The sequence below is a fragment of the Martes martes genome (genome assembly GCF_963455335.1).
Source record: "Martes martes genome assembly, chromosome: 14".
Classification (NCBI taxonomy): Eukaryota; Metazoa; Chordata; class Mammalia; order Carnivora; family Mustelidae; genus Martes; species Martes martes.
In genome coordinates this window covers 57,418,116-57,437,847 of record NC_137902.1, presented here as the reverse complement: position 1 = coordinate 57,437,847, position 19,732 = coordinate 57,418,116, and the positions used below count along the sequence as shown (strand labels likewise).

The window sequence follows — 19,732 nt, the reverse complement described above, 5'->3', positions numbered from 1 at the left end:
TGTATTCCTTTCCTGTGGTTTATTTATCTCATTGCAATAGAGTTTTCATAATTCTTATTTCCAGCTTTTTCATTTTAAGGAATTTTAGTTCTTCTTGGCCTTTTGCTCTACAATATAAATTTTAGAATCATCATATCAAATTTCATAAGAATTTTTTAATTTATTAAGATTTGGAGATTGCATTGAATCTGTAGACCAATTTAGGGGGAATTTGACATCTTTAAAATATTGAGGCTTCAGGGCACCTGGATGGCTCCGTCGGTTGTGCGTCTGACTCTTGATTTTGGCTCAGGTCATGACCTCAGGGCTGTGAGATCAAACTCCAAGTTGGGTTCTGCACTCAGCAGGGAGTCACCCTGAGATTCTCTCTTTCCTTCCCACCCCCCGCCCCATCCCCTACGCATTCTCTCACTCGTTCTCAAAAAATGTATCTTTTTAAAAATAAAATATTGAGGTTTCATATTCAGGATCATAATATGTTTCTCCATTTATTTAGATTACCTAAATAGTAAGCTTAAATAATTTTTTTCTCTGAATCATACAAATATTTGGCTAGATTTATCCAAAAGTATCTCATTTTCACTCTATATAAATGATAGCTTTTTTAAAAAATTGCATCCTATGATTGTTATATAAAGAAGTGCAATCAACTTTTGTATATTTTTCTTTTTCTTTTTTTAATTTAAATTCAATTAACCAACATAGAGTATATCATTAGTTTCAGATACAGTGTTCAATAATTTATCAGTTGCATATAACACCCTGTGCTCATCACGTCACATACCCTCCTTAATGCCCATCACCCAGTTATCCCATCCCCTCACCCACCTGTATATTGGTTCTTCTAACCAAAAACGTTGCTGCATTCTAGCAGCAAAAATCTATAGATTTTTGGACGGGTGATCTTCCTTTCCAGTCCTGTATCTTATATTTCATTTTCTTGACTTATTAAACTGGTTAAACCCTCCAGTACAGTGTTAAAAAGAAATGGTGACAGTGGGTATTCTAGTCTTATTTATAGTCTTAAAGGGAATACTTTCCATTTTTCACCCTTACATAAGATTTTGTTGTCGGTTTCTTTTGCTTAAGAAGATTAAGATTTTTTAAATCATGAGTGGATGTTGAATTTTATAAAACATTTTTCTGTATCTATTAAGATCATTGTATGATTTTCCCCTTGATTCTTTTGATATGGTAAAGAATATTGATTTTATAATGTTTAGCCAAACTTAAATTCTTGAGATAAACAAAATCAATACCATCAAAGTGGTTCCAAATTGAATGAATAGAAGAATTTATTCTGACAGAAAGATTAACATAGTGTAACAGAAGAAAAAAAATTGTACTTTAAAATATCAATATTGCAAAGATTCAAGTACACTGCATCAACAAAACTAAAAAATTTAATATGTTCATTTGTTCATTCACTCAATAAAAATTTATTCAAGTATTCACTATGCATCAGGAACTATTCGAGGCACTTGAAATTCATTAGTAACTAAAGCTAAGTTTCCTGCCATATTCTATTCTAGTTGAGGTGAAGGAAATAGATGACAAACTGTAAATTTAATAAATAAGTAAATTATGTAGTAATTTAGTAATAAGTACTATGAGAAAAAGAAAACGTAAGAGTTCTAGAAAGAGGCAACAAAAAGTTTCTAGTCAGCCCTACCCAAAGTAATGTACTTCTTTAAAAAATTATTTAGGAATTGTTTTCATTTTCACTTTATTAATCTTCACCCTTAGTATTAAAATTAGCTAGATCTTGATAACTTGATATTAACCAAGTGCTTATTTATGTTTCTCTTAAGTTAACAAGAAGTTTCCACCTCGAAAAACTCATAAATTTTAACCCACTTTTTTTTTTTAAGATTTTATTTATTTATTCGACAGAGAGAGAGATCACAAGTAGGCAGAGAGGCAGGCGGGGGGTGGTGGTGGTGGGAAGCAGGCTCCCTGCTGAACAGAGAGCCCAATGCGGGGCTCAATCCTGAGATCATGACCTGAGCCGAAGGCAGAGGCTTAACCCACTGAGCCACCCAGGCACCCCAGAACTCAGTAAATTTTAATAAAATTTCAAGCATAGACCCATGCCCTTCCTTGTATACCCACAGCCCCATGATTGAAATACAGCCACTGGTCATGAACATTTGAGTTTGTTAACTCAGTAGCAAACAGGACATACAAAACACCAAATTGTGTTGCAAAAGTCCAACATAGCTTTGAGTTTTGTTAGAAAATGTCTACTATAATCTTATTTTCCCATAGAGTCCAGAGTCCAATGCACTCTGCCTAGGGAAGAGTCCCTCTGCGGAACGGAGAGAGCTGAGGACTCACGAAGTAAACTACTTTCGTCTGTTTTAGGCCCTCCACCCTCCACATAAGAGATCAGGCATTGTTAGACAAAGCTGGTTAAAGGCAATTCAAGGAAAGTTCTCTTTTAGCCACCAAACCTTGAAGAATGAAAACAAAACAGGCTTGAGGCGCTAATCATCCTAATATGAATTCATTCATTTACTATCCATACAGCAAACATTTTTTGGAGCAGCTCTGATGTGCCATACACTGTGCCAGGAACCAGAAAAACAGGTGATAAACAAAACAAACTTGATTATCTCCAACCAGTGGTGTTTGCTGTTCAGGCAGAGAGAGAAATACTAAACAAATAAACCTACAAACCACTGTATAATTATAAGTGATAGATAGGTTAGTAAAGGAAACAAACATGGAGTGGCAATAATAGGAGGTAGGATAGGGACGTTGGAAGGGCTGGGACAGGGCTAAAGAAACGCTCTGAGTAATCATTCTTTTAATGAGCATTATTGCTGGTGAGTCAGAATAACACATTCAAATTACATTTAGAAGTCGTTAATGTGCTAAAGCAATGAGTCATAACATTTATCTGAGCCATAGTTTTGATAAAATAGTAACCTAACAGCAGTAACCAAAAATCCAGTTAAATCTGAAAAATGTGTCTCTTCAAGTGTCTTCATTCCCAGGCTTGGTAGCCAGCCAAATTAGCAGATCTGGCAAGCTATCCTGAGTGCACAAAAGCCGGGCCCTTCTTTTTCATTTGGACCTGCCTTATTTTCCCAGATCACTGACTCATTTCTGCTGAGCCATGAATCACGTCTGGCACCACTGTCATTCTGTGTCATGAGGCTTTGGCGTCCTAAAACACACACCTTGGGCAGGGCGTTTCTGTGAAAGCATTCCCTAACATGGATAAATGTTTGAAGAGAGTGTGTTTTCCTCCTTATCTTCAAATGTCTTCAGGGAAGCTGGATAAAGTTTAACACTTTTTGAGAAGGTAGCCTGACCGGTGTGTTATTTCTGAGTGGGTCACGGTGTTAAAAGTCAGAGTGACGATTACTGATTTTTTCTTTGGGACTGGCTGAATCTATCCTTGCCCTCTGAGTAGCAGCACAAAATCACTTCTGACAGAGAGTTTGGGCATTTGAATCATTCCACTTATCGCCTTCTGGCTGTCCAATTGCTCTAGATGTTTCCACTCCCATTTTGGTAAGGAAGAAAAACATTAAAGAAATGAGGTAACCTCATAATGTTTATGTAAGGGAACGTATTTGTTTATTTGTCTTGAAATAGTTATTTCTATTTGCTTTATTAAATTAATACAGGTACAGGGCTTAAAAAGTCAAGTAACATTAAAGAACAGACCAATGTCAACTCTTTTTTGCAGTTTCCTATCTCTTTACCTCTGTATTTCCAAATCATACTCCAGCAGTTCTCATAATTTTTGTTCTCAGGACACTTGTACAGTCTTAAAAGTTATTGAGGCCCAAAAGAGGGCTTGCATATGTGAATTACATCTGAAATGATCATATTAGAAATGAAAACTGAGAAATGTTCTAAATAGGCATTTCTTATTCATTTTTAAATAACAATAATGAACATGCTAATATTAAATAATTTCACGAAAAATAACTGTATTTTCTTTTTTTTTTAAGATTTATTTATTTATTTATTTATTTGACAGAAGTCACAAGTAGGCAGAGAGGCAGGCGGAGAGAGAGGAGGAAGCAGGCTCCCTGCTGAGCAGAGAGCCCTATGTGGGGCTCAATCCCAGGCCCCTGAGATCATGACCTGAGCCGAAGGCAGAGGCTTTAAGCCACTGAGCCACCCAGGCGCCCCCAAAATAACTGTATTTTCAAAAAAATTTAGTGAGAAGAGTGGCACTCTTTTACATTTCTTTTTTTTTTAAATATTTTATTTATTTATTTAACAGAGAGAGAGAGAGACCGAGAGATCACAAGAAGGCAGAGAGGCAGGCAGAGAGAGAGGAGGAAGCAGGCTCCCTGCTGAGCAGAGAGCCCGATGTGGGGCTCGATCCCAGGACCCTGAGATCATGACCTGAGCCGAAGGCAGAGGTTTAACCCACTGAGCCACCCAGGTGCCCCCTCTTTTACATTTCTTGTAAATCTCTTTAATGTCTGGCAAAATAGAAGACAGCTAGATTCTCATGTCTCTGCATTCAGTTTATTGTAATATGTTGTTTGGGTTGAAGTAAATTTTTAAAATCTGGCCTTATAGATATGTAGTTGGAAATAAGAGGAGTATTTCAATAGCCTTTTCAGGTAATATGGCTATTCCTGTTTGGTACTACATCAAAATTCGGCTAGCGGTGCTTCCTTAAAGGTTAGCTGCAATGTGAAATCTGAAACCATATCAATTAACTTTTATACTCTGCTATACTAAAGCCCTTTGTCCGTCTTGGACTTTATGAGACTGAGGACCTTCCGTCTTGGACTTTAAATGGATAATATCATGCATTGGTAATTTGGAAAATGAGTATTATGGATTTTCCAAAAGTTGACACATTTTATTATTTAATAGTAAAAAAATGCGTTAATATCATCATTTGATTTTATCAAAAAATCTTTAAGTATTGGGAAGCCCTAAATTTACAGCGGGGGATACAAATTTTCCAAAATTTTAACTTTTCCTTGAAAGCTCCAGTTTTTTCATTGACAACAAAGGTATCAGTTATTTTTACTTGAAACAAAAGGCTTCTTTCATTTGTGAAAAAACATCTGCCAGACTCCCAAATCTGAATAACCATAATTTATCAGTTGTTCTTTCAAGTTCAAATATTGTTCTATGCATTTAATGCTTAGTTCAACTCAAAAAAACACACACACAAATGCTCTTTCACATCCTATAGAAATGCTTTGTGCTACTTCCCATTTCACCACCCAGAATATTAAAAAGATATAGGCGCAAGGTTGAGGTTTAATAAAAGTAATGATTTGTACTGCTTCACTGAGGACATTTTTAAATGAAACTGAAAATTTTTTTAACTGTGGCATGGAGGTGAGGAACACAACGACCACAAGTCAATTTTTGACAATGCCTTAATTTGTCCGGCTAAAGCAACTATAACAGTTTTACCTCCTGTGGCTTTTGCACCAGCAGTGTAAATGTCAACATGGTGAAAAGGCAAATAATATTTTAATATTATATAAAAATAGCTTTGTCTTCACAGAAAGTGAACTATACTTTGAGAACTACTGTAATATACTTGTACCACTATCGCTTGGCATATTGATGTTAACTATTTTCTATTGACTTTCTGTTCGAGAAGATGGGAGTTCAGCGCCTCTTTAATAAACCAGCACTTCTGTTCCTTCACTGCCTCACTATAATAATATTACAAGGTTGTTTAAAAAATATTTTATGTGGGGCATCTCGGAGGCTCAGTTGGTTAAGTGACTGACTCTTGAGATCAGGTCATGATCTCATCTGGCCCACTCATGTTCTCGCTCTCTCTGTCTTTCTACAAAAAAAAAAAAAATTAATGTTTACTTTCTTCTTAGTATGTACGTATTATTCACTGACAATCCAGGTAGGGTAAAATGAATGTTTCCTTGCTTGTACAACTATTTGTTTGTTTGTTTTGACCTGGAGTTATTATCTTTTTTTTTTAACTTTTTTAAATTAACATATAATGTATGATTTGTTTCAGAGGTACAGGTCTGTGAATCACCAGTCTTACACAATTCCTAGCACTCACCATAGCACATAGCCTCCCTGAAGTCCATAACCCAGCCAACCTATACCTCCCCTCCTACCATCCAGCAACCTTCAGTTTGTTTCGTGAGATTAAGAGTCTTATGGTTTGTCTCCCTCCCGATCCCATCTTGTTTCATTTTTTCCCTCCCTACCCCTCACAAGCCCCTGCCCTGCCTCTCAAATTCCTCATATCAGAGCAATCATATGATAATTGTCTTTCTCTGACTTATTTCGCTCAGCATAATACCCTCTAGTTCCATCCACGCCATTGCAAATGACAAGATTTCATTTCTTGATGGCTGCATAGTATTCCATTGTATGCATATACCACCTCTTCTTTATCCATTTATCTGTTGATGGACATCTAGGTTCTTTACATAGTTTGGCTATTGTGTACATTGCTGCTATAAACATTGGGGTACACGTGCCTCTTCGGATCACTGTATTTGTATCTTTAGGACAGATACTCAGTAGTGCGATTGCTGGGTCGTAGGGTAGCTTTATTTTAAACTTTTTGAGGAAACTCCATACTGTTTTCCAGAGTGGCTGCACCAGCTTGCATTCCCACCAACAGGGTAGGAGGGTTCCCCTTTCTCCCCATCCTCACTAACATCTGTCCTTTCCTGACTTGTTATTTTTAACCATTCTGACTGATGTTAGGTCTCACTGTGGTTTTTATTTGTATTCTCTGATGCCCAGTGATGGTGAGCACTTTTTCATGTGTCTGTTGGCCATTTAGATGTCTTCTCTGCAGAAATGTCTGTTCATGTCCTCTGCCCATTTCTTCATTGGATTCTTTGTTCTTTGGGTGTTGAGTTTGATAAGTTCTTCATAGATTTTGGATGCTAGCCCTTTATCTGATATGTCATTTGCAAATATCTTCTCCCATGCTGTTGGTTGTCTTTCGGTTTTGTTGACTGTTTCCTTTGCTGTGCAAAAGCTTTCGATTTTGATGAAGTTGCAGTAGTTCATTTTTGCCCTTGCTTCCCTTGCCTTTGGCGATGTGTCTAGGAAGAAGTTGCTGCAGCTGAGGTCGAAGAGTTTGCTGCCTGTGTTCTCCTCAAGGAGTTTGATGGATTCCTGTCTCACATTGAGGTCTTTCATCCATTTTGAGTCTATTTTTGTGTGTGGTGTAAGGAAATGGTCCAGTTTCTACATGTGACTATCCAATTTTCCCAAGACCATTTGTTGAAGAGACTGTCTTTTTTCCATTGGACAGTCTTTCCTGCTTTGTCGAAGATTAGTTGACCATAGAGTTGAAGGTCCATTTCTGGGCTCTCTATTCTGTTCCATTGATCTATGTGTCTGTTTTTGTGCCAGTAGCATACTATCTTGATGATTACAGCTTTGTAATAGAGCTTGAAGTCTGAAATTGTGATGTCGCCAGCTTTGGTTTTCTTTTTCAACATTCCTCTGGCTATTCAGGGTCTTTTCTGGTCCCATATAAATTTTAAGATTATTTGTTCCATTTCTTTGAAAAAAAATTGATGGTTTTTTATAGAGATTGCATTAAATGTGTAGATTGTTTTAGGTAGCATAGAAATTTTCACAATATTTGTTCCTCCAATCCATGAGCATGGAACGTCTTGCTCATTCCATGGTTTCTTGGTGTCTTCCTCAATTTCTTCCATGAGGACTTCACAGTTTTCTGAGTACACATTCTTTGCCTCTTTGATAAGGTTTATTCCTAGGTATCTTATAGTTTTGTGTGCAATTGTAAATGGGATCAACTCCTTAGTTTCTCTTTCTTTTGTCCTGCTGTTGGTGTATAGAAATGCAACTGATTTTTGTGCATTGATTTTATGTCCTGACACTTTACTGAATTCCTCTATGAGTTCTAACAGTTTTGGAGTAGAGTCTTTTGGGTTTTCCACATAAATTATCATATCATCTGCAAAGAGTGAGAGTTTGACTTCCTCTTTGCTGAATCAGATGCCTTTTATTTCCTTTTGTTGTCTGATTGCTGAGGCTAGGACATCTACTACTATGTGGAATGGCAGTGGTGATAGTAGACAGCCCTGCTGTGTTTCTGACCTTAGGGGAAAAGCTTTCAGTTTTTCCCCATTGAGAATGATATTTGCATGGGTTTTTCATAGATAGTTTGATGATATTGAGGTATGTACCCTCCATTCCTACGCTGTGAAGAGTTTTGATCGAGAAAGGATGCTGTACTCTGTCAAAAGCTTTTTCAACATCTATTGAGAGTATCATATGGTTCTTGTTCTTTCATTTATTAAGGTATTGTATCACATTGATTGATTTGCGGATGTTGAACCAACCTTGCAGCCCAGGAATAAATCCCATTTGGTCGTGGTGAATAATCCTTTTAATGTACTGTTGGATCATATTGGCTAGCATTTTGATGAGAATTTTTGCATCTGTGTTCATCAATGATATTAGTCCTTAATTCTGCTTTTTTTTTAATTTTTTATTTTAATAAACATATAATGTATTTTTATCCCCAGAGGTACAGGTCTGTGAATCGTCAGGTTTACACATTTCACAGCACTCATCATAGCCCATACCCTTAATTCTGCTTTTTGATGGTGTCTTTCTCTGGTTTTGGGATCAAGGTAATGCTGGCCTCATAAAATGTGTTTGGAAGTTTTCCTTCCACTTCTATTTTTTGAAACAGTTTTGGGAGAATAGGTATTAATTCTTCTTTAAATATTTGGTAGAATTACCTTGGGAAGCTGTCTGGCCCTGTTCTCTTGTTTGTTGGGAGATTTTTGATGACTGTTTCAATCTCCTTACTGGTTATGGGTCTCTTTAGGTTTTCTATTTATTCCTGGTTCAGTTTTGATAGTTTATATGTCCCCAAGAATGCATCCATTTCTTTCAGATTGTCAAATTTGCTTGTGTGTAGTTTCTCCTATGTTCTTTTAATTGTTTGTATTTCTTTGGTGTTGATTGTGATCTCTCCTCTTTCATTCATGATTTTATTTATTTGGGTCCTTTCTCTATCTCTCTATCTCTCTATCCCTCTCTCTTTCTCTTTTTGATAAGTCTGGCCAGGGCTTTATCAATCTTATTACTTTTTCAAAGAACCAGCTCCTAGTTCTGCTGATCTATTCTACTGTTCTTTTGGTTTCTATTTCATTGATTTCTGCTCTGATCTTTATTATTTCTTTTCTCCTGCTGGGCTTAGGCTTTCTTTGCTCTTCTTTCTCTAGCTCCTTTAGGTGTAGGGTTAGGTTGTGTTTGAGACCATTCTTGTTTCTTGAGAAAGGCTTGTATTGCTATATACTTTTCTCTCAGAATCACCTTTGTTGTGTCCCAAAGATTTTGAACAGTTGTGTTTTCACTTTCACTTGTTTCCTTGAATTTTTTCAATTCTTCTTTAATTTCCTGGTTGACCCATTCATTCTTTAGTAGGATGCTCTTTAGCCTCCATGTATTTCAGTTCTTTCCAAATTTCCTCTTGTGGTTGAGTTCTAGTTTCAAAGCATTGTGGTCTGAAAATATGCAGGGAATGATCCCAATCTTTTGGTTCTAGTTGAAACCTGATTTGTGACCCAGGATGTGATCTATTCTGGAGAATGTTCCATGTGCACTAGAGAAGAATGTGTATTCTGATGCTGTGGGATGGAATGTTCTAAATATATCTGTGATGTCCATCTGGTCCAGTGTGTCATTTAAAGCCTTTATTTCCTTACTGATCTTTTGTTTAGATGATCTGTCCATTTCAGTGAGGGGGGGTGTTAAAGTCCTTTACTATTATTGTATTATTGTTCTTGTATTTCTTTGATTTTGTTATTAATTGGTTTCTATAATAGGCTGCTCCCATGTTAGGGGCATATATATTTAAAATTTTAGAACTTCTTGTTGAACTGACCCTTTAAGTATGATATAGTGTTCTTCCTCATCTCTTATTATAGTCTTTGGCTTAAAATCTAATTTGTCTGGTATAAGGATTGCCACCTCAGCTTTCTTTTGATGTCCATTAGCATGGTAAATGGTTTTCCTCCCCCTGACTTTAAATCTGGAGGTGACTTTGGGTCTATTTTTTTTAAGTTTTTTTTTTTAATTTATTTGACAGAGAGAGAGATCACAAGTAGGCAGAGAGGTAGGCAGAGAGAGAGAGGGAAGCAGGCTCCCCACTGAGCAGAGAGCCCAATGTGGGACTTGATCCCAGGACCCTGAGACTACAACCTGAGCTGAAGACAGAGGCTTTAACCCACCAAGCCACCCAGGTGCCTCGGAGGTGTCTTTGGGTTTAAAATGAGTTTCTTGCAGACAGCATGTCAATGGGTCTTGATTTTTAACCATTCTGATACACTGTGTCTTTTGATTGGGGGCATTTAGCCCATTTACATTCAGGGTAACTATTGAAAGATAGGAATTTAGTGCCATTGTATTGTCTGTAAGGTGGTTGTCACTGTATATTGTCTCTGTTCCTTCCTGGTCTGTTACTTTTAGGCTCTCTCTTTGCTTAGAAAACCCCTTTCAATATTTCCCATAGGACTGGTTTGGTGTTTGCAAATTCTTTTAGTTTTTGTTTGTCCTGAAGCTTTTTATCTCCCCTCCTATTTTCAATGACAGCATAGCTGGATATAGTATTCTTGAATGCATATTTTCCTCATTTAGTCTCTGAATATATCATGCCAGTCCTTTCTGGTCTGCCAGGTCTCTGTGGATAGGTCTGCTGCCAATCTAATATTTCTACCGTTTTATGTTACAGACCTCTTGTCCCAAGCTGCTTTCAGGATTTTCTCTTTGTCACTAAGACTTGTCAGTTTTACTATTAGAGGATGGGGTGTGGACCTATTTTTATTGGTTTTGAAGAGGGTTCTCTGTGTCTCCTGGATTTTGATGCTTATTCCCTTCACCAAATTAGGGAAATTCTCTGCTATAAGTCACTCCAATATACCTTCTGCCCCCCTCTCTCTTTCTTTTTCTTCTGGGATTCCAATTATTCTAATATTGTTTCATCTTACGGTATCACTTATCTCTCAAATTCTCCCTTTGTGGTCCAGTAGTTATTTATCTCTCTTTTTCTCAGCTTCTTTATTCTCCATCATTTGGTCTTCTATATCACAAATTCTCTCTTCTTTCTCATTTATCCTGGTAGTTAGAGCTTCCATTTTTAATGGCATCTCATTAATAGCTTTTTAAATTTCAACTTGGTTAGATTTTGGTTCTTTTATTACTCCAGAAAGGATTCTCTAGATCTTCCAATCTTTTTTCAAGCCCAGCTAGCACCTTGATAATTGTCATTCTGAACTCTAGTTCTGACATCTTACTAATGTCTGTATTGATTAGGTCCCTAACCATCAGTACTGCCTCTTGTTCTTTTTTTTTGTGGTGAGTTTTCCCACCTTGTCATTTTATCCAGATAAGAATAGATGAATGAGAGAATAAAATACTAAAAGGGTAGCAACAACCCAAGAAAAATATAAACTACCCAAATCGGGAGAGACCTGAAACAGGGGGGAGAAGAAAAGAGGAAAAAAAGAAAAAAAATTATATACAGATATCAATAGATATAGATATAGATATAGATATAGATAATCTGGTGAATAGAACAGAGCCACACACTTGATTTTGGATGTATTTTGGTCTGGTAGAAGAAACTACCTCCCAAAATTTAAAAAAAAAAAAGGAAAACTTATATATATGTATGGAAATAAAGGTAAACATGATGAAGGAATGGAATATGACTGTAAAGATGAAAATTTAAAAATATTCTAAAAAAGGAATTGATAAGATAAGAAGTTGGTTGAAGAAAGGAAAAAAAAAAAGAGGAAAGAATGTGATCAGACTGGAGACTAGAACAAAGCCATGCACTAGATTTAGGGTATATTTTGATCTATTAGGAGAAAGTGTATCTCAAAATTTCAAAAAGAGAAAAACCTTTATGTATACAAAAAATAAGGTTAAATACAATGAAGGAATAGAATATGACTATAACAATGAAAATTTTAAAAGATTTTAAAAAAGATATTGATAAGATAAAATACTTTAAAAACATTAAAATAAGAAAGTGGAAAAATTTTTTTAAAATAGAATAAGAAAAAAATAAAATTAAAAAAACTTAACTTTGAAAGACTAAAGAATCATGGGAAGGGCGGGGCGGGGAGCCTTAATACTATGTGTTGCTTTCCCCTAGCTCTGGAGTTTTGCAGTTCTCATTGATCAGGAAACTTGGTATTGGTTGGATGTTCTTGCTAATCTTCTGGGGAATGGGCCTGTTGCTGTGATTCTCAAATGTTTTTGCCTGAGGAGGATTTGCACCGCCCTTGCTGAGGGCCAGGCTAAGTAATCTGCTCAGTTTTGCTCTTGGTAGCTTTTGTTCCCTGAACGCTTTCCCATACAGCTTTGGAGGATGGGAATGAAAATGGCGGCCTCTTAATCTCCAGCCCTGTAGGAGCCAAGAGCTCAGGGCCCCACGCCTCAGTGCGCCCTCAGGGAAAAGCCGTCAATCATTCCTGTCTCCCTTGTCTCCGGCTGTGCTCTGTGCTCACCAGGCCTGTGACTGAGCATTTCTATCTCCAGTGCACAGCTCCGTTTGGAGTCTCCAAACCCAGGAGATTCCTGCAGTGCAATCCCACACCAGTCTTCCCAGAAGAGGAAAGAGAAGATCTCCCGGATCTGCCACTTGTGGAGTCCCTGCTCAAAGAGCAGGGGTCTGACTGTGTCTTGCATCATGGTTTAAGATAACCCCGAGCTGAGAGCCCATTTCTCAACTTTATCTCTGAGGCCGGCTTCCCCTCTCTGATACCTGGCAGCTCTACCATCCTCAGACACCCCTCGTCTTTTTGTGACCTTGTGGGTCCTGAGACCACACCACGAGGGCTCCACCATCCCCACCCCTCCACACCCCCACCCCCCACTTAGCCTCTGGAGCGATGTCCCTCAGTGGAGCAGACTTCCAAAAGTTCTGATTTTGTGCTCCACTGCCCTACTGCTTGCTGGGAGCCAGCCCTTTCCCCCGCAGTCTTTCTTCCCATGTATCGCCTCAGATTCACTTCTCCACACATCCTACCTTCCAGAAAGTGGTCGATTTTCTGTTCCAAGAATTGCTGCTCTTCTTCTCTTCCATCTCCTGTTGAGTTTGTAGGTATCCAGAATGGTTTGATAACTATCTAGCTGAACTCCTGGGACCTGATGATATTTAGGTCTCCTACTCCTCCATCATCTTGCGTTCTCTCTCTCTCTCTCTTTATGTGCTTAGTTCTGTGGTCCTATCACAAATTTGTCTCAATTCTCCAATACATTTGTAAAGTGTTTCCTAAATATTCGGTTTCATGCAGGTGAACCATCAGGCCCATTTGTTTCTCTCTAGAGAAATCTCTCCAGAACCCTCTTCCTCTTGTTCTAATATGGAGCAGCTCCTTATGCAACCAGCAACTCAGCCTTCATCCCAGGGCATCCCCTAACTTTCAGAAGAGAGGATGCCACCCGCTGTGGGGATCTCTATGTGCATTTCCCAAACTTGAAATCAATTACCCTATTTTAAGTTCTCTTCCCTGTTATTAGCGTGTTTCTACACCCAAACTTGTGTCTCCAAATTCTGAAACTTATAGGGTTGTACAGCACAAATTGTCTTCTTTCATTGACATCCACAAACAGACACTTGATTTTCAGATTTCTCGACTCTGCTGGCTCCTCAATCTACTTTCCACCTGGTAAGTTTTCAAGATCTCAGTACTTCTCTCATCTCCCTTCTCAATCTTTTGGTTCTTGTGCTTTTATACCTTTTAAAAATCCCTTTATTCTCATTTTAGGGGCATTTCAGGAGGGGAGTAAAGGTAAACACATGTGCTTAATACATCATGTTTGACTGGATGTTCACTGTATTTAGAACTACACATGCTCTGTGGGTTTGTTCATATAAGCTCCTCAGGGACTTTTTCTTTTTAATATTTTATTTATTTATCTGGGAGAGGAAGAGAGAGCATGAGCAGGGGAGGGGCAAAGGGAGAGGGACAAGCAGATGCCCCACTGAATGGGGAGCCCAATGCACGGCTTGATCCCAAGTCCTTGAGATCATAGCCTGAGCTGAAGACAGACACTTAGCCAACTGAGCCACCCAGGTGCCCTGTAAACTCCTTGGGGTCTTACTGAGATTTATGCCTTGGAGATTTACAAACCCAGTTCAGTAGCTACATATAGCACTGTCACAACAGATCAAAAACTGGCATAGAATTTGGTAAATTTAATAACAAAATTCTTACAAAATATTAACTATCAATTCTTTCTATAATTTGGTCTTTCAACAAATGCAACACATATTTCCTGAGTATCTACCATATGTCAGGGCACTGTTGTAGTTGTTGGGATTACATTGGTGAATAAAACTAATAATGTCCTGTCATGGACACTTTACAATCCAGTGGTGGGGGCCCTCACAAGAGCAAAGCGAACTGATTTCAGATAACAGGTTCTGTGAAGATCCCTGCCTCTGCCAACACATGCCATTCTCTCTGTGTGTCTTCACATAGGGTTTTCCCCTTCCAAAAAACCCCATTCATACTGGATTAGGACCCATCCTAGTAATTTTACTGTAACTTGATTGTGTCTGTAAAGACCCTACTTCCAAGTAAGGTCATACTCCCAAGTACTGGTATTTAGGACTTCAACATATCCTTTGGGGAAAGATAATTCAATCCCTAACAACCCACATATTTTACAAAAACACTCCAATTTCACTATCCTGTAACTTCCTCTTAAAAATTTTAACTATATATCTTGGGGTTCTTTCCATATTGATGCATAGTGATCTTTCTCAATCTCTTTTCATAGTTGCAGAGTGTTCCACTATGTGGCTGTACCATAGTTTATTTCATAGGACCCCTGGTGTTGGACACTCAAGTTCTTTTTAATATTTCACTATTTAAATGAGTAACATGTACATTTGTCATTTTGTATGCATGCAAGTGGATCTGTGTGAGAGATTCCCGCAAGTGGGATTGTTGGGTCCAAAGATAAACTCGTCTGTAATTTTGGCAGATATTGCCATATTCCTTTCTTAGGGGTTGCACCATTTTGCATTCCTACTAACTGTAGATGACACTCTTCAAACTTTTAGAGTTTTGTTAGCATGTAACATGAGAAATTGCATTTCTGTGCAGTTTTGATGTCTTTTTCTCTTATTATGCACCTCCACATTTTAAACATTATTTTTTAAAAGATTTATTTGTTTATTAGAGAGAGAAGGAGAGAAACAGCACATGTGCATGAGCAACAGGGAGGTACAGAAGGAGATGGAAGGGGAGAGAATCTCCAGCAGGCCCCTGGCTGATCACGGAGCACTTTGCAGGGTTTGATCTCACAACCCTGAGATCATGACCTAAGCCAAAATAAAGAGGTGGATGCTTGACTGGCTGAGCCACCCAGGCACCCCTAAGCATTATTATATGTATTATTTTATGTAAATTTTTGGCCAAAAAACTATAATAAAAATTTCTAACTTCAAGTGTGTGGAATCAAAATAAAATACCATAGCCTATGGAAACATACTTAGGTTATTTGCCAAAGTTGGGCCACTACTGAAGAATATGACCCATCCTCCTTACTCTGACGACTCAAGTAACCCAACAAAATAATTTTCATTTAGTAGGTCAGATGCAATTTCATAGTAGGGAATGATTGCACTCAACCTCATGAACTTTTAATATCCTTCAGATTCTCTCCAGATAAGCAAAGGAGCACTTACTTAACGCATAGTATGGAAAGCTGTACATCTTTTTAGGAGAAGCCAAGTTCCACCGCAAAGATCTAGTTCCTTGTGGTTGTCTGGATTTACTTTCTCATCCATATGCTTTTAGTTGTATCATTCTTTTTTTTTTTTTTAAGATTTTATTTATTTATTTATTTTAGAGAATGAGAGTACAAGAGGAGGGGTAGGAACAGAGCAAGAGGGACAAACAGACTTCCTGTTGAGCATGGAACCTGACTCAGGGCTTGATCTCACAAACTGGAGATCATGACCTGAGCCAAACCAAGAGTTGGGCACTTAACCAACTGAGCCCCCAGGTACCCCACTCAGTTGTATCATTCTTGATAGGAACCATTTCCCAAATTTCTTGAATAAAGTGTCAATGTAGTTTGAATACTGCCAACTCTTCTTATTGTTACAATCAAATTATACCATTTAATGTTCTGATTCTAAGTTGTCACAGTTTTCCTCTTAGGGAACATCTGGAGCACTTATGTTATTAATTTTCACACTTCGGTCATGTACAATATTCCCTTCTTTGCAGGTGGTACTGTGAAGGAAAGGAGCTTGAAAATTCCCCAGACATTCATATTGTCCAGGCAGGAAATCTGCACTCATTGACCATTGCTGAAGCCTTTGAAGAAGACACAGGACGCTATTCCTGCTTTGCTTCTAACATCTATGGGACAGATTCAACCTCTGCTGAGATTTATATAGAAGGTAAAACAAAATACTCTTACAGCATGGCCCTTATTGGTAAGACATATTTATAATAAATACTTATTGAAGGCCTCCTGTACCACGCATTCTTCTAGGCAGTGGGGACAATAGCAGTGAGCCAAACAGACAAAAGTTCATGAACAGATGGAATTTACACTGTCATGAGAGAGACAAAAAAATAAATGAAATAAATGAAATATATAATATGATAGGTATACGAATACCTATTTAAGTGTTCTGATCACGTATCTATCTGATTACCAATTCCAACCTGTGTGTAGTATGTGGGGTTGGGTGTCCTACAATTTAACTTAGTTCTAACATCACTTACCTGGATATAGTGTTAGATCCAACAGGTTAAGGACTTAGGTCTACAAGATGGCTCCTCCCTCACTTCAGATGCCAATCACAAGTATTAGGCCCCCAGATAACCCACGACTTCTGTCTCACTTGGCTACAAATTGGAGGTTTCCACAACCCCCTCCTTGTGTTCAATTAATTTGCTAGAGTGGCTCACAGAACTCGGGAAAAATCATATGATAAAGAATATAGATGAACAGCCAAATGAAGAGATACATAGGGTGAGGTCTTAGGTGGTCTGGAGTGCACGAGCTGCTGTACCTGTAGAGTTGGGGTGGGTTGTGTCACTCTCCCAGTGTGGATGCAGTGGTGCATTTGCCAACCTGGAAGCCTTCCATGCTACTGGGATTTTATGGAGACTTCCTCATGTAGGCACGATCAATTATTGTCTCCATCTCCTCCCCTTCTCTCCTTTTAGGAGGCTGGTGGGGATGGCTGAAAATTCCAAGCTTCTAATCATGGCTTGGTCTTTCTGGTGACCAGACCCCGTTTAGGAGCCAACCAGAGTCACTTCATTAGAACGAAAGATGCTCTTGTGCTCTTATCACTTAGAAATTTATAAGAGTTTTAGGAGTTCTATGGGGTTCAAAGACAAATATTATAACAAGATATGCTCATGACTTAGAAATTATAAGAGTTTTAGCAGCTCTGTGTTGAGAACAGAGACCAATAGATATATTTTCTGTATCTCACAGTATATGTAATACCACAGAAGAAATGGAAAGGAAGAAAAAGGGATAGGAAATAGACATATGTGTGCATATTTGCTTCAGTGTGCACGTGCATGAGTGTGTGGGTGGGGGAATGGGGACTGTCGTTCTACAGATAGCGTAGTCAGGGAGGACCTCACTATCCAGGTAACGTGAGTGAAGACCTGGAGGAAGGGAGGGAGTGAGCCACAATGATATTCAAGGGAAAACTACTCTAAATGGAGAAATAAGTAGTACACTGACCCTGGGATGGGCGTGACCCTGTGTTTAGGTATAGAGATGAACCAATGTGGCCCGGATGGAGGAAACAAGGAAAAAAGTAACAGATGAAGTCAGAAGTTCAAGATGGGGTAGAGGGGGGAGGAGGCAGGTAAACAGATCATGCTCGTCTTTGTAGGTCATTGTAAGGACTCTGGCTTTTACTCTAAGGGAGATGGGAGGCTGTAGAGGATTCTGAGCAGAAATGTGACATAATCTGACAGCTTTTAATGAGGTCACCCTGGCTCCTGATTGAGAATATACCTCAGATAGTCGAGGGTAGAAGCAGGGAGATCATTTGGGAGCATTGAACAGGCATTTACATCAGCACAAACTTATATGACTAACTTTAGGGAAGAAATCATTTCATGTTCCTTATATATCTATCGAATTTTTTTTCTATTTTATCTCATCTCTGAGTTTTTTCAGAGAATAGAGTAGACAATAGAAAAGAATAAAGAACTATTCTTTAGCACTTTTATCATCTATAATACCTTATGTATGCCTTGGTTTTAGCACTTAAATATTGTATTATTTTGGTATAAATGCTCATTCACCAACTAGATTATAAAGCTGGAACTGTCTCATTCCTTTTTATATCTTTAATACCTTATGTAATACCAAATATATAGTGAATATTTGATAAACATTTATTGAATAGATGCATGAATAATGATAATAATGAGTAATGCACGATAGATATGTGTTGTATGTTTTTATCTGCAATTTTTTTTAAGTATAATAAATACCTCCAGATTTAGCTCAGTTGTATCTTCCTGGAATTCACTATCTTGAGAAGTAAATCTGAGATCAAAGCTTTGCTAGCCATGCTGAGATTGGATTGCTGATTTTTTATTTTTTGAATTTGTGGCAACAGAGCTTCAAACACCCCCACTCCCAAGATGAAGTATGACTTGTTAATATTAGGGTTGGGCGGAAGAGCATCCACCTACACCTACAATGTTCAGAATCCAATGTAATCCCTCCTTTTATTTAATCTGTGTAGGCCAAAAGCAAGAGGATTTATGGACAGCAATAAAAGGTCTGCAAAAACGGCTCTGTTAGAGGCATAAGGTGGTGTTTTATATATAAGTACATTTGACATTTAGGCCAGTTAATTTGAACTCTGTCACTAACTGGCCATGTGACCTTGAACTAGTCCTTCAACTACATAGGATCTGTTTCTCATCTGTAAAATTGGGTGTTAGTGTAGGAAATCACTGAGTTCATTTCTAGGTCTGAAATTCTATAGGTCTTCAAATGCCTAGGAACTGGTTTAAGAAATTACCGTCTTTAAGATTTCATGTCTTGTTTTTACTTTTCCAGGGGTTTCTTCTTCTGACTCAGAAGGGGACCCTAACAAGGAAGAGATGAATCGGTAATTCTGATTTTCTATCTTATGGCTTTAGCATCCTCAGATCCTGAGAAAACTGCTATTTGGTTTAGTAGAACTTGGAAAGGGTGGCTCCAGGGTATGACCTCAAAAAGTAAATATTGAGTGGATTTAGAGAAGTCTACTTCTTTTGCTTTAAGTCTTTCCTAGAAGAAGAATTTTAATATTGCCAATATTTTAAAAATGAGGCATCACCTGTCATCATACTTATATCATCATGCTATATCATACCTACATCTACGGAGCAAAAAGCAAATAGTCCAGTGCTTCAAAAAAATTCGTGTTTTGTGACTAGATATTAGCATTCATAAAGACACAAAACCTGGTTGCCTTAAATTGTATATGTGAGTGATGTAAGTAAGTCATAACCTTTTTGTTAAACAATTATACTTAGTACTGAACAAAGTTACATCTATCCATTCTTTACTTTCCCAACCATCAGTTAAGCTCCTACTCTACACCAGGCACTTCATTAGACACAATGTGTAATAAGAAAAATCAGATGCTTCCTACTTTTGAGAGGTTCACAGTCTACTAGAGGGAAATACATAGCAAATATAACAAGAGATGTATACTAAGCATATAGAAAGCAAGAGTAAT

The 19,732-nt window shown here is 37.9% G+C and overlaps 1 protein-coding gene across 2 annotated transcripts in view; it reads left to right on the top strand.

The window, feature by feature from the left end:
- Positions 1-19,732, top strand: part of MYPN (myopalladin) — a 102,665-nt gene that overhangs the window by 23,669 nt on the left and 59,264 nt on the right. For both annotated transcript variants that reach the window (XM_080823590.1, XM_080823589.1), the window contains exons 3-4: positions 16,236-16,411; positions 19,066-19,117. In XM_080823590.1, the coding sequence (XP_080679716.1) occupies positions 16,236-16,411; positions 19,066-19,117 (228 nt within the window). The remainder of the gene's footprint in view (positions 1-16,235; positions 16,412-19,065; positions 19,118-19,732) is intronic.